Source organism: Mesoplodon densirostris, chromosome 12 (genome assembly GCF_025265405.1).
Source record: "Mesoplodon densirostris isolate mMesDen1 chromosome 12, mMesDen1 primary haplotype, whole genome shotgun sequence".
Classification (NCBI taxonomy): domain Eukaryota; kingdom Metazoa; phylum Chordata; class Mammalia; order Artiodactyla; family Ziphiidae; genus Mesoplodon; species Mesoplodon densirostris.
This window is the reverse complement of record NC_082672.1, coordinates 54734735-54749298: the sequence shown is the minus strand read 5'-3', so window position 1 is coordinate 54749298 and position 14564 is coordinate 54734735. Positions and strand designations below refer to the sequence as shown.

The following is a 14564-nucleotide window of genomic DNA, read 5'->3' as shown; positions in this document are numbered from 1 at the left end:
AAGATGTAAAAACTTAAATGTTTTTGGAATTAGACTGTTTAATAATTACTTCTGGATTGAACACCCATGTTCATCTTTATTGCTGCTCTAAAACCTAGTACAATGTCAGCAAAATATTAAGACTACAAACTCAAAGGAAGAACAGCAAAGAATACAACACATACTAGATAAGTCAGAAGTTTTAGGGAAATGGCAAGCAAGTGAAAGAAGAGTAACTGACTTAGCAGATCAAAGAAAGCTGAAGTCTAAGTGTCTGAAAATGCAGATTCCAACAAGAAACCACCAAATTCTCACTACCGAACACACACACACAACACAGGAATTGGAAGTAACAGGTATCTTGGAAGACAGGGATAGTTATATTGAGTTAAGACAGGAGAAGTAGTTGAAAACCTAATAGCTGGGCCTTCCCCCAGGACCCTTCCTCCCCATCCCATACAGTTAGCCACTATCCCTCCCTATCTGTCTTGGAAGTAGGGAGGTTTATTATCTGGACAAAGTGAATAGTGAGGCTCTGGACTGGCAGACAAGAAATACAGGGAAGAGCAGGGATGAGCAGCCATGCTGAAAACAACTAATTAAGTGAAAACCTCCAGCCCCCATGCTCCACTAGGCTCCCAGAAATCCAGCAGCCAGGCTTAAAAGCTTAAGCAGAAGGAGACTGAAGCTTTCCTATCTGGAAAGTGGCAACAGAGAAGAGTCTGACTGATACTGGCATTACAGACACCAGTGAAATAGCCCAGTTGGCCACAAGGGGACATTCAGCAATGCTGGGAGACTTTTTTGATTTTCATTACTGGAGAAGGGAGGGTCCAGTTGGCAGCTAGTGGGTAGAGGCCAGGGTATGTTTAAACATCCAACAATCTACATACAGACCCCACAACAAAGAATGTTCAGGCCCCAAATATCAATAGTGCCAAGATTAAAAAACCTTGATGTACAGTGAGACCAGTCAACAAACCCAGCTCATATACACAATGCTTTCAGCCCCATTTCAGTGCCTCACCACTATACATGAATTGACAGACAATGTTTAAGACACAACTGAAGCAGGCCTCTAACCTGAAAAACAAACAGAAAAAGGAAGTAAGAAAAATAAAGACAATAAAGGGAACCAAAATACAGCATCAAAAATTAGAAAAATTAACTGATACCCTCAGAGAGAAAAGAAAAAATACTATCCATGGGACAATAACAAGATGCTGGGGGAAAAATATTCAGAGAATGAGACATCAAAAATGTGATGGAAGAAATAAAAATTCAATAGAAGTTAGAAATACAATGGTGAAAAACTCTACAAGAAACAAAAAGACAAAGAAAACAGGAAAAATGAGAAAACTAGTAGATCAATCCAGGGAGTCATTGTAGAAATTGAGAATAAAGAAAATGAAGGAGGTGGGAGACCAAAAGGAAGTAATCAAGAAATAATACCAAAAAATTTCCCAGAACTGAAGGACACAAGTTGCCAGATTGAAAAGCTCACCAGTGCCCAGTCTAATAAATTAAAAGACCTTCAACAAGGCACATCAAAGTGAAATTTCATAATACTGGGGATATAAGATTCCAGAGATAAACAGAATTCAGACTGACATTAAACTTTTCAACAGCAACACTGAAATTTAAAAGGTGAAATGCCCTCAAAATTGTAAGGTGAATGACCTCCAATGTAGAATTGGAAATATCCTATGAATACATTAAAAATTCTGTTCTTAACAGAGAAAAACACTTGATTAATAAAGTAGAAAAGCTCATTCCAGCATTTTCTTTTACATTCATAAATCTGTTTTTCTGTTTTAACAAAATTATCTCAATTAAGATCCTCAAAATATACAACTATTAAAAGAAACACATATTTTTAAAAAGCTTTCAATAGCTCACTTGTAGATAAAATGTTGCCTGAAGTCAAAGAGGGAGAAAAACCCATTTCCCTCAGAGTAAGAAGAAAAAAAATACGTAAAGGGATTTGAATGTAAAGAGTAAAAATAACTGCCTTGCAGCACTGACATGAGTGAAAAGTCATCAATCTTTGTGATTTAAAAAAAATGTATGCAGATTTCTTTTTGTAAAATCTCTGAAACAGGAGGAGTAAGGATAACACAGAATTCAATTATTGATTAAACAGCATAATAAAAGAAGCAAGAAAGTCACATAACTTAAAAGTTTCATTTTTTAAAAAATTTCCAGTCTATGTAAACGAAGGGCAAAATAACTTTGAAACTAGGAGAATTCAGGTGGAGGAAACTATTTATTAAATTAAAAACACAAAAGCCCTTGAAGAAACACTACTACTTGAAGATTTTAAATTATACGGAAGCATAAGGCAAAACAAAATCAATGAGAATAAATTCTGGATTCAACCACTACAATCCCTAAGGAGTCTCAAAAGCAGAAATTTTCAGCAATAAACAAACCAGACACAATCTTTTATAAGAATCAGCACTATCAATATACGCTTCACTTAAAGGTACAAAAGAAAAAAATTACAAACATTTACAAACAGAAAGAAAATGGTAGAAAAAACTGCTTGGAATGATACTGCATTTGACTAGCCCATTCCATTTTTTAACAAAAATTTCAATGTTGGTATGTGCTAGTAGTATGTGCTAGATGCTAGAGTCATAGCAATGAACAAAATGGACAAACATCTGCCTTCATGAAGCTTACATTCTAGTGGAAAAGGAAAACAAAGGGACATGAGAAATAAAATATGTAGTCTGCTAGATGGTGACTAGTGCTGTCCAGAAAAACTGATAGGATTCTTTATGACAGATTTGGATTCAATTTGTTTCAGCAAATTTCTCACCCCTAAACCCCTACACACAAGTACTTCTGTGAAAACTGCATTGTGTCTGTTTAACAGACTATAAGCCATGAAGTCCAAAATAAATCACTGTAATTTACAACAGTCATAAGTTCCCGTTTTCAAACTTTTATGGCTTCTCATTTACTTGCAAAAATTAAGCTCAGCAGCTTACAATTTAGTAAATGTAAACATGTAAAAGTATACAAACAAATATCTGTGACTGAGAGCTGATTACCTATATCTTTCAAGTTAATATAACATAATTTTAAGAAGTACACTGGGGCTTCCCTGGTGGCACAGTGGTTGAGAGTCCGCCTGCCGACGCAGGGGACACGGGTTCGTGCCCCAGTCCGGGAGGATCCCGCATGCCACGGAGCGGCTGGGCCCGTGGGCCATGGCCGCTGGGCCTGCGCGTCCGGAGCCTGTGCTCCGCGGCGGGAGAGGCCACAGCAGTGAGAGGCCCGCGTACCGCAAAAAAAAAAAAAAGAAGTACACTGAACTAAAATCATTTTATGTGTGTAATATAGATCACCAAAATATGTTTTTAAAATAATTCAGACCTTCAAATTCCCTATCCAACCCTAACTCCCCCTTAAGAAACAAAAACAAAAAACCCCACTATTATCCTATTCCTAGATAATCTACAATTGGGGTCTTCCTCCTTACAGAGTAAGGAAGAGCTGGGAAGGAATACTGAAAGAAAAGCATTGAAAGGCGATTTTCACATGGCCTTCAAGAAACCCTCAAGAAACCACACACTTTCAACAGACGTCATGACCTTTCAAATGATAAAACAACACCCTGAGTGGAAAACTAATGTGCAAAGCTAATGTTTGGGTCAATCTCAAAAGTCATTTAATTGAAGGCAGTGACTAACCAAGACCACCTGTACCCAATACACTGATAAGTTACAAAGCAAGAAATCCAAGGCAGCTCTACTTTATCAATGTCAACTCTCTGAACGACACTGACCGAAGTAGAAAGGAATAGATATTCAATATTAAACCATAAGTAAAAACCAATATTAAACCATACAACATAAGTTGTATTCTCATTTACTAAAACAATGATAGCCAAACAACAAAAAAAGCATCTTTCATCTCTTATTAAAAGTAATTCTGATGACAGGACAGCAATGCACAAACAACTTATGTGCTAAGAAAAATGGCCAACTCACTAGTCAGTGACTGGTGTTTATAGGTTTTCTCTAGAAACCTGTCCACCTAAGCCTATCAAGACTTTGAACCCTTACATAATACCTAGCAAAAAATCAATATTACCCAGTTGTGTTAGAAAAAAAATCACAGTAATAGAACTTCCTATTATTTGTTCACATTTCTCAGAAGTGGTGAAAGGAGGATTCTAACATTAGAATAAATAAAATTACTCTGAACCTAAAAACATATCCTGAAATGTTAAGTACATCTACCTTCGTGCTTCAAGGCTGAATCCAGTTAATGTTTTTGCAAAAGCTTTCAATTAAGTTTGCATGGCTGCCCTGTAATTCTCTGGATGAAAAGCTTGGAAGCTGGCTAAAGATATCAAGAGAGCTGACTGAACGTAGATGAGCACTGTTCCTTAACAAGCCTACAATTTCAGTAAAAAAAAAAAAAAAAAAAAAAAAAAAATGCAGTCAGTTCTATCAACTCTAAGCAGGGTTCAACTATCATTTCATATTGTTTGTGAACCATTATATTCAGTTATCTAAATTTAGCAATATAAAGTCTATTGTGATAAAAATAAAATTTCCTTAGTCCAAAAACTAATCCTGCTGTGTACTTTAATAGAAACTGAGATTGAACCGTTCGACAGTTCTCTAGAGTTTCTAAGTCCAAGTTATTCCAGGAAAACAGTAATCAACCATTTGTGGCAATTCAACACATCAATAAATCTTAAAGACCTAATGGCAAAGAAAAAAATTACCAAAAAGTAAGTTCAATTTATGGCCAAAAAAAAAAAAATGGAGTCAATTATACCTATGTAGAATAATATTAGGTTTTACTACACTTTCTAAAAATGAGATTAAAAATCAAACAACACATTGGGCCTAGCTTACTGCATAAGAGCAAATGAATGAAGAGTCCAGGTAGTGCTCTTTGTACTGTTCTTACAGAATCACATCATCAATATTAGTAATGGTAGTAACAGTACCAATACTATCATTACTCTTAAGTATCTTCCAAAATATTCACACTTTCCTTAATTGTGTAATCAGCAGATTATATCTTAAGAGGTAGATAAAGGCAGGGGAAGAAAAAGTTGCCAAAGACTATATAATAAGCCAGATAAATAACCAAATTCTCTAATTATTTTTTATTTTAAATCAATATCCAAAGACAAACCATAATTCTGGTATTTATAGTTAGTAACAGCTGACCTAAGAAAATTTATAAAAAATTGAATTATTAAGGAGTTGTTATGATCATTTCTTTCATCTGATCATTTTAAAATAGGAATAGAAGTCATTTAAAATCATAGTGCTATCATGTTACAAGGACAAAAATGGTCACGCTGCACTCTTCAACTGCCCAAATCACTTCCTTCCAACAAGATGATGAAGAGACCCTTATCTTGGTTTACCTCTAATTAAACAGATGCATCTATAGGAAATCATGGCAAAAATTACTTGATTTCTTAGTTATGACAAAATCAATCTTTCTTCCAAATCTTTTATCTGTAAAAAAGTCATGTAAATCTAAAAATTATTTGTCATCAAAGCAAGAATACAGTATTCAATTATAAATTCTACAAAGCTTTAGAGCTCTTAGCCAGTTGTTCCAAATCCTCCCAGGCATTCTTGAGATTTACCTTAAAATGAGATTAGAAAGTAAATTTCAGAGGATTTCTTTATCATATCATCCTCTTTAATTTGAAATGAGCTGATGTGCTTTTGAGAATATTTTTAAGGGAGTTTCTTTCTCCCTTTAAAGTTTTACATTTTATTCTATAAAATATATATATAACCAATATATATAAATCTTGAAACCTATGTGCACTGGTATATGTCTACACGGACACAAGTTTTGAAGACCTTTTAATGAATTTATGCAAAAACTGACTACTTTGGGGCCTCCCTGGTGGCGCAGTGGTTGAGAGTCCGCCTGCCGATGCAGGGGACACGGGTTCGTGCCCCGATCCCGGAGGATCCCACATGCCGCGGAGCGGCTGGGCCCGCGAGCCATGGCCGCGGGGCCTGTGTGTCCAGAGCCTGTGCTCCGCAACGGGAGAGGCCACAGCAGTGAGAGGCCCGCGTACAGAAAAAAAAAAAAAAAAAAAAAAAAAAAAAAAAAAACTGACTACTTTGAGACAATGAAAAGGCCATTTTCATTTGCTGATATCTGACAAAGCATTTTAGACTCAGTGTTCAACTTATGGAAAGATATACAAACGGTTAAAAACAAAATCAATAATATCTACCCTGTAATAACATATCTCAGAGTTCTTAAATCATATCCAACTCAAGATAAAAGAATATTCTCATCCACTGAGATCCGAACATGTCCCAGAAATACATGAGTAATTATGACACATAGGTAATAATAGCACAACTATCAACACAGATTTTTTTTATTAACAAATTTAATCAGTTATACATATACATATGTTCCCATATCCCCTCCCTTTTGCGTCTCCCTCCCACCCTCCCTATCCCACCTCTCCAGGCGGTCACAAAGCACCCAGCTGATCTCCCTGTGCTATGTGGCTGCTTCCCACTAGCTATCTACCTTACGTTTGGTAGTGTATATATGTCCATGCCACTCTTTCGCTTTGTCACAGCTTACCCTTCCCCCTCCCCATATCCTCAAGTCCATTATCTAGTAGGTCTGTCAACACAGATTTTTAGAGGTATAATTCAGCCTGGAGGCTAGGAGATGGCCTAATTTTTCAAGATTCCTTTTTGCCCTATTGAAGGATTAAAGGTGCATACAATGAATTGGAAAACAGTGCTAAACATTCCCTTTGTATACGATCCTCACAGATAACTATAATGGACCAACTAGACAGAAAGGACTCTCACTCACTAATACAATCAATCACAAGTCAGCATGACTTTTTGTACTCTTCCTCCTGTACCATACCTGCAAAATCTCACCCTGTGAAGCCCATCACCAAGTGAAGTCAGGCCCCCTATAAATCTTCTGAAAATACAATTCTTCAAAGGCATTTGACTATGAGGAATTCTCCCTTACTTTACCATGCCTGCTTTAGGTGGTAAACCATATGGAGTGTATTATACTTAAACTAACTACTCTTCAATAACTTCAGAAGGCAATTCTAAATTTTTAATGCACCCTGTAATGCACATGTTTTGAACCAAGGTTTTTTGCGTAATTCTTGTTTTTTCACTGGCTTAAGGCAGCTAAAATTAGCCTTTGTAGGTAATTCCTAATCTGAATTCCAGTTTTTTACTACACAAGTTCTCGGGCAACAGGTAGGTTTACAATCTTAGTAAATGACACGCCACTCATTCGATAACGGCAGAGAGTATTTATATTAAAGCGGGTGCTTTTCTGTCCTGTAAGAGCTACCAGCAGGACTCCTTCTCTAACAGGCAGCAGTTGCTTACTGGGGCCAGTCAAGATTAGAACATTTCAGATGATTTTTTTTTTCCACACAGAATACTTCTTAAATTTAGTAGTACTGACATGGAGAAAGTAAAAGGTAATGAAAAGGAATACTCCTTCAATACAAATGGGTTAGTTTTCAGATGATAAAAGACAAAAGAATAAAAACGAACATTGGTGTTCAGAAGAAATGCCAGGAAAGAAAAAAAAAGCATATATCCTTCCTTTTATCCAACGCTTATTAAACATAAGACAATGTCAACCTTGAGCTCACTATCTTAAAAGAAGTGCAATATTCTATGAATTGAGGTCATACATAAAGCATCTAAATACGTAGGATCTGACATCCTGAACCTAGGTTAGGAAAAAAGTGTTTGCAGAGACAGAAATCCAGATTCCACTAGGAATTCTCCCAACAAAAAGATAAGACACAGAGTGTATACAAAAAAATAAATATAAACAAGCAAACTTTGTAGATGCTGGTGGTGTTTTTTCGTTTTCAATTGGTTTTCATTTTTTTTTCATTTTTTAGTTAGTAAATAAATAATATTCTATTATCAGTAATGTTAAATGTGGGGGAAAAATGAAAGTAACCAGGATAGGAAATTACAAAAAGCAGAAGTTCAATCTAAAATCTTAAGCTAACAATCTTTAAATAAGGCAGCAGTCTTCTAATGAGAGAGAAAACTATTGGCAATTTTAAAAGCCAAATGTTTATACATAGGGATAACAGGAAAGTACTGCCTAAAACAAATGCATGATTTTAGAAATCAAAAGTAAGGAAGGAAACAGCTGTGACTCTAGCACTTAAATCATATTCCAAGAGAGTAGAAAACTATGATAATGCAAGTTGAACTATTTAAGCAATGTCAGAGCTCACTTTCTTCACTAATTCCAAAACTTGAGGCTTAAGGGTAAAAACATGAAAATGGTAAAAAATATGAAAAAGTTATTTGATAAAACTGAGGACAGAATAAACATTATAAACTGTTAAAATTATTATATGTGAACATACATTTAAAATTTAAAATATTCAGCTATTAGAATCTATGAATCAGAAATAAAATTGAAATCCAAATTACAAATACATTAAACATATTTAAAAACACTATTTTCTGTTCCTTTTATCCACATAGAATATATTAATCAGAAGACCACATGACACAGAAAATGTTGTAAGATTTTGCTTCATGTTTCCAATTATACACAGTGGAAAACTTTTCATGAATTCAAAGTTTAAACACATGCAACTTAAAGTCCTCGAGGCTTTATTTACCGTCTTGTGACCGTTCTGGCAGGCCACATGCAGCGCTGTCTGCCCCATCGCGTCCTCAACATCAACGTCACTGACGTGCTGTACAAGGTCATGGAGTAGTTCTGTCCGCCCATTCACAGCCAGCCAGTGTATCTGTGCAGCCATTTAGGTTACTTAACATTTATGCAAGAGTGTTTCATATAAAAGCAGCAGATAAATAATGCAATTATTTCTCAACTGTGAGCATGACGTGTACACTAAAGATTAAAATTAAATTTTAAGCCAATATACTTTTTTCCTATATTTTTATATGGGGAAAAAATATGTATCAGGATGTAGGTTACACCACCATGTACTTCAAAATCAAGCATTTCATGGTTTCAAAGTAGTTGAAAATCCTAAACTTAGGATCACCAAATAAATACTCTGCTTCTTAGATGACCATGGACTGTATGTGTAGCTTATCTCTAGAGAAGAGGTACTGGATATTTTTCCTCCCCCAGAAACAAACGTAAGTTAAAAAAGTAATTAATATGACAGTAGGTGTCATATTCTTTACTTCCTATATTTTACACATAATGCATGTAACATATATAAATAACATATATGGGGAGGATTAAAAAAATATAAAACACCTGTAAGTCTACCACACAAAGATAATCAATGTTAAAACTTTGGACTACGCTGTCCATGCATTTTTCATCTGACTTCTTTTCCATTAAAAAAATATATCATGAAACTTTTGTTTTAAAATGGTAACTCTGAACCCATGCATCAGCTCCTACTTCTTCCCCGAACATCACTGAAATGACAGTAAAGAGTACTTTTTCTTAAAGGACAGACCTATTAAGAAAAAGAAAAGGAGAGAATACAAAAGTAACACATTTTGGAAGCTGGAAGCTTTTGTCTGAATTGTCAGAACAAAGAGCTGAATCCTAAACCAGTAATAGAGCACCAAGAAGGTAGATTCAAATCACAGAACTCCCCAAAGGCTCAAGAATACGTAGTAACACTCTGCTGCACTTCTTGAAGTTACATATAACTTCTATATGCACTAGGAAACCAAAATATTTGTATGACTTGCTTTATCTCAGTATTCATTTTATTGACATGGTCAGGAACAGAACCTGCAGTATCTCTGAGGTGTGCCTATAAAACAAGAGAAAGGCAAAGGAATCTCCGGGATGATGGTGAAGAGATACTCCAAATAACGCTGTAAAGCAGGCCTAGAACTCAACCAATCTCACTTAGAGAACAGCAGTCTCCATAACAGACTCCTTCAAAACTATTCAAGAAGCTGAAAGGTACTGCACACATGTTATGAGGATATTTACAAGGCTCAGGGAAGTCTAGTAATGAATTAACAACACGTATTTAGAAAACAAAAAAAATGTTAAGGTTCAATAAAGGAAGAAACAGAAATAAAAGATATACAGATTGGAAAGGAAAATATAAAACTATCTCTATTTGCAGATGACATGACTGTCTATGTAGAAAATCCCAAGGAATCTACCAAAAACTCCTAGAACTAATAAGTGAGTTCAGCAAGGTCACAGGCTACATGATCAACACATAAAAGGCAACTGCATTTCCATGTACTATCAATGAACATGCAGAAATAAAAATTAAAAACAATGTCGTGGGACTTCCCTGGTGGTGCAGTGGTTAAGAATCCACCTGCCAATGCAGGGGACACAGGTTTGAGCCCTGGTGCTGGAAGATCCCACATGCCACGGAGCAACTAAGCCCGTGTGCCACAACTAATGAGCCTGCATGTCACAACTACTGAAGCCCGCATGCCTAGAGCCCGTGCTCCACAACGAGAAGCCACTGCAATGAGAAGCCCGTGCACTGCAACAAAGAGTAGCACCCGCTCACCGCAACAAGAGAAAGCCTGTGCGCAGCAACGAAGACCCAACGCAGCCAAAAATAAATAAATAAATAATTTTTTTAAATTAAAAAATAAAAACAATGTCACTTACAATTGCTCCAAAGAAAATAAAATACCTAGCTATACAATTAAAACATGCACAAGATCTGTAAGCTGAATAATACAAAATTCTGATGAAAGAAATCAAAGACCTAAATAAACGGAGAGACATACTGTGTTTATAGATTGGAAGACTCAACATAGTAAAGATGTCAATTCTCCCCAAAATGATCTACAGGCTTAATGCAATTCCAATAAAAAATCTCAGCAAGGTTTTTTCTCAAAGACAAGTTTATTCTAAAATGTACATGTATAGGCAAAGAACCAGAGTAGCTAACACAATCTTGACAAAGAAAAATAAAGTGAGAGGAATTACTCTACCTGATATTAAGACTTACTATATAGCTAGAGTAACCAAGACAGCGTGGTATTGGCAAAGGGACAGACAGATCACTGGAACAGAACTGAGGACCCAGAAATAACCCCATACAAATATGCCCAAAAGATTCTTGAGAGAGAGACAAAACCAATTTCACGCAGGAAGTATAAAGCCTTTTCAACAAACAGTGCTAGAGTAACTAGACTCCATAGGTTAAAAAAACAAGCCTTGACTTAAGCATCACAGACAAATATTAGCTCAAAATAGATCACAGGCTTAGATGTAAAATGTAAAAGTATAAAACTTTTTGAAACAGATAAGAGAAAATCTTCAGGATGTACAGCTAGGCAAAGAGTTCCTAAACTTGATACCAAAAACACAATCCATAAATGGAAAAACTGATATACTGAACATCAAAATTTAAAACTTCCGTACTACAAAAGGCTCAGTTAAGAGTACTGTAAATCATCTATGCTTCAATAAATAAATAAATAAATAAATAATAAAAATAAATAAAAACATAAAAGTGATAGAAGAGTGATTTTGAAGGTGAAGGAGGGAAGGGCAAGGTGTTCTTGAGTAGCTCAGCTTAAGAAAGAAGCACATATATAAAGGCTGAAGACCTGGAAAGTGATTCCCTTAACTATCCATGCTACAGACCTTTGGAAGTCTTCATAAACCCCCAGGGGTATCTGAACACCAGTAAAGGTCACTGCTCCAATGTAGCATGCTCTCTTGCATCTCCAAGGCTTTGCCAACCTATTCCACAGAGCTAGAACCCCACTACCACTCCCAACCTCACAATCACCACTTACACCAGTCTAACTTCTGTTTGTCCCTTTGGCCTCAGCTCTTGTGATACTTCCCTGGGATGCCTCCTCCAATGCCATTGGTGAGGATGGGTCCCCTGCTCTGACTTCTAAAGCATCTCCATCACCTATGTTAACATTCATTACAGTGTGTCACCATTGCCTGTTGCCTATCCTGACTTCCTTGGAAGTTTGGGGAAGACAAGGACTGCATCAGTCAAATTACTGCTCTAACCCCATACCAGTAAAGTGCCTAGCACATAATAGGTATCCAAGAAAATCCTGTTCAAAGAACAAATGAATGAAGAAACATGAGGAGTCCTTTGTGAGGGTGATCAGCCTACAGAGTATGCCGTGAACAGTTCTCTCCTTTTGTATGAAAAATCCTGGGGACCTTGACTCCCCACTGAAGGTTCTTCCATCTCAGGAGCCCTTGACTTTACTGCCCCACATGCTTGGTGGCCACTATTCAATTCTGCAGCACCACATTTCCACCATCCTAGCTAGCTTCCTTCAGCTGATGGGGTCAATGTGCCTGGCTGTTGAACTAATTCCATCATGTGATCTGGGACTAGGCAGGAACATGCTTGGTGGCCAGAATTGTTTCTAAGAGAAGGAGGCACATGACACCAATCAGGGCCACAGGACAGAACACTGAGATTGGTCCCAGGCAGAAAAAGAGCTGAGACTATTTTTATATAATAAGCCTTGTAGAATCATTTGACTCTTTAAATACATGCATGAATAACTTTTTAATAAAAATTTTATTTTAAAAAATTTTATATTCCACTTCCCTTAAAGTTCAGGAGTGAAGGGGGAAAATTAGCAGATAAAAACTTATGCGATTAAACAGACTATGTTAGTACTGAGCATCTTATCTTGCCTATACTAGAGAGTGTCCTAAGGATAGAGCTATGTCAGTTCCATAACCCTCTGTGGTACCTACCATATCACTATAGTATCCTGTAGATATTTGGAATACAGTTTTTCTTTACAGAGTAAATGGTGTTATATTGTTACTATGTAACAAAAATGTAGATTATCACAAGAATTGTGAATTCCATATAATAATCATGATTGAACTTAATCTTTAACAAGTCATTCTCAGAATAACTCACATCTTAGGAAAGCTGGTTTTTTTATGCCCCAGCTCCCTCCCTGCCCACTGGAAAAAAAAAATTTAATCAGAAAGGCTTTGAAAACTAGCATGGTATGTAAATACTCAATATTCTTCTTTATTCACATATTAAAGGATTCAAAATTTACAAAAACTACCAAAGGAAGGTTAAAAAAAAAAAAAAAGTTCAGCTTTATTGAGGTATAATTGACAAAACTGTAAGACATTTAAAGTATACATCACAATGATTTGATATACATTGTGAAAGGATTTCCACTATCCAGTTAATTAAAACAATTTCTCAGTAATCACATAATTCTATTTTATCTCTACTTCTAAATCAAATATGCTCCATTAAATGACAGTATGATTAAAATTTTTGGATTTCAACAATCTCTTCAGAAATATCCCACACCACCCTCCCTATAATATCTATGTGGATCAAAAAAATATCATATTTTTGAAAAGAAAGTGACATGGCAAAAAGGATAAAAATACTAGTTTAAGTAAGATATAACAAGTCTGAAAGGATACAGGCTAAAATATTAACAGTGATTATCTCTGAGTGCAGGGAGTACAGGTGAGTGATCATTCCCTTAGTTACCTTTTATTTCCTTTCCTTTTTTTTTTTTCCTTTCCTTTTTAAAACTAAGATAAGTTATAAAAACATAGCCATCCAAATTTTCCTACCATGTACATATTAAAAGAATTTAAAAGGACATAATGAAAAACAGCTGTCCTATAATGAACTCATAACACACCTTAGTGGAGATGCTCCTACAAACTCCCTTGAAAGTCAGTGACAAAAGCTAGGGGATCAAGACTTCAAAATAAATGAAAGGTCATAAAGGTAAAAAATAAGGGGAAAGGGGAAACATGGTGAACCATAACTTCTCTTAATAAACATAGCTAAAAAAAGAGAAAAAAAATAAATAAATAAATAAATAAATAAACATAGCTGAGAACTGTGTCTCAATCATTCTGTATCTTCCCAATTACCACAAAGAGGTAACTGCACAAATACCTGTACTACACTTTGCATTACTATCACCTTCAATATTATTTTCTAAAAAGTATTTTTTAAATCGCAGATAAAAATTCTTAGTACTTACTGCTGTAAGGCCTTCATTATTACAAATGTTGACATCAGCATTGTATTCTAATAATTTACTCATGCATTTCTTCTGCCTGAAAAGAAAGAGACAGTCACAGATAACTGGTACTAGAAAAATAAACAAATGACAAGTATTTTACTGAAACAGTAACTATACTCAACATTAATTAATGGCAAATATCAACTTCCATCTGCAATATTTAAATAAGTACTGTAACATCGGAAACAAAACACAAAATTTTTTCTATGACTCAAAGATAATAGGATAAAGAAAAGGCACAATGAGGTTTTCATGCCATTGGGACAAATTCATCATTCAAAATGCTCAGAAACTCCTAGAGTTGACAGAATATTTGGAATAGTAATCTTCATTAGAAATGTCAGACAATATCAGTCTAATGGAAGGGGAATGGACAGCGTAAAATGATGTCTCAATGTTGTATCCTACATTCTCAATTGCAAAATATTTAAAATACTAAGGTGAGTTATAAAAACCACAAAATTAATAAAATGCCTATCTATTCATCCCCCTACCTACTTCACTTCTTTTTCAATTTACTTTACTGTGGTAAAATACACATAACATAAATTT

At 35.5% G+C, this 14564-nt stretch overlaps 1 protein-coding gene across 3 annotated transcripts in view; it reads right to left on the bottom strand.

Moving 5' to 3' along the window:
* Positions 1-14564, bottom strand: part of HACE1 (HECT domain and ankyrin repeat containing E3 ubiquitin protein ligase 1) — a 93302-nt gene that overhangs the window by 65303 nt on the left and 13435 nt on the right. For 2 of the 3 annotated variants that reach the window (XM_060115001.1, XM_060115002.1), the window contains 2 exons: positions 13971-14046; positions 8645-8776 (listed from right to left, as the gene is read on the bottom strand). In XM_060115001.1, the coding sequence (XP_059970984.1) occupies positions 8645-8776; positions 13971-14046 (208 nt within the window). Of the gene's footprint in view, positions 1-8644; positions 8777-13970; positions 14047-14564 lie in introns of those variants that run through there. The other variant, XM_060115003.1, reaches the window with a different exon arrangement.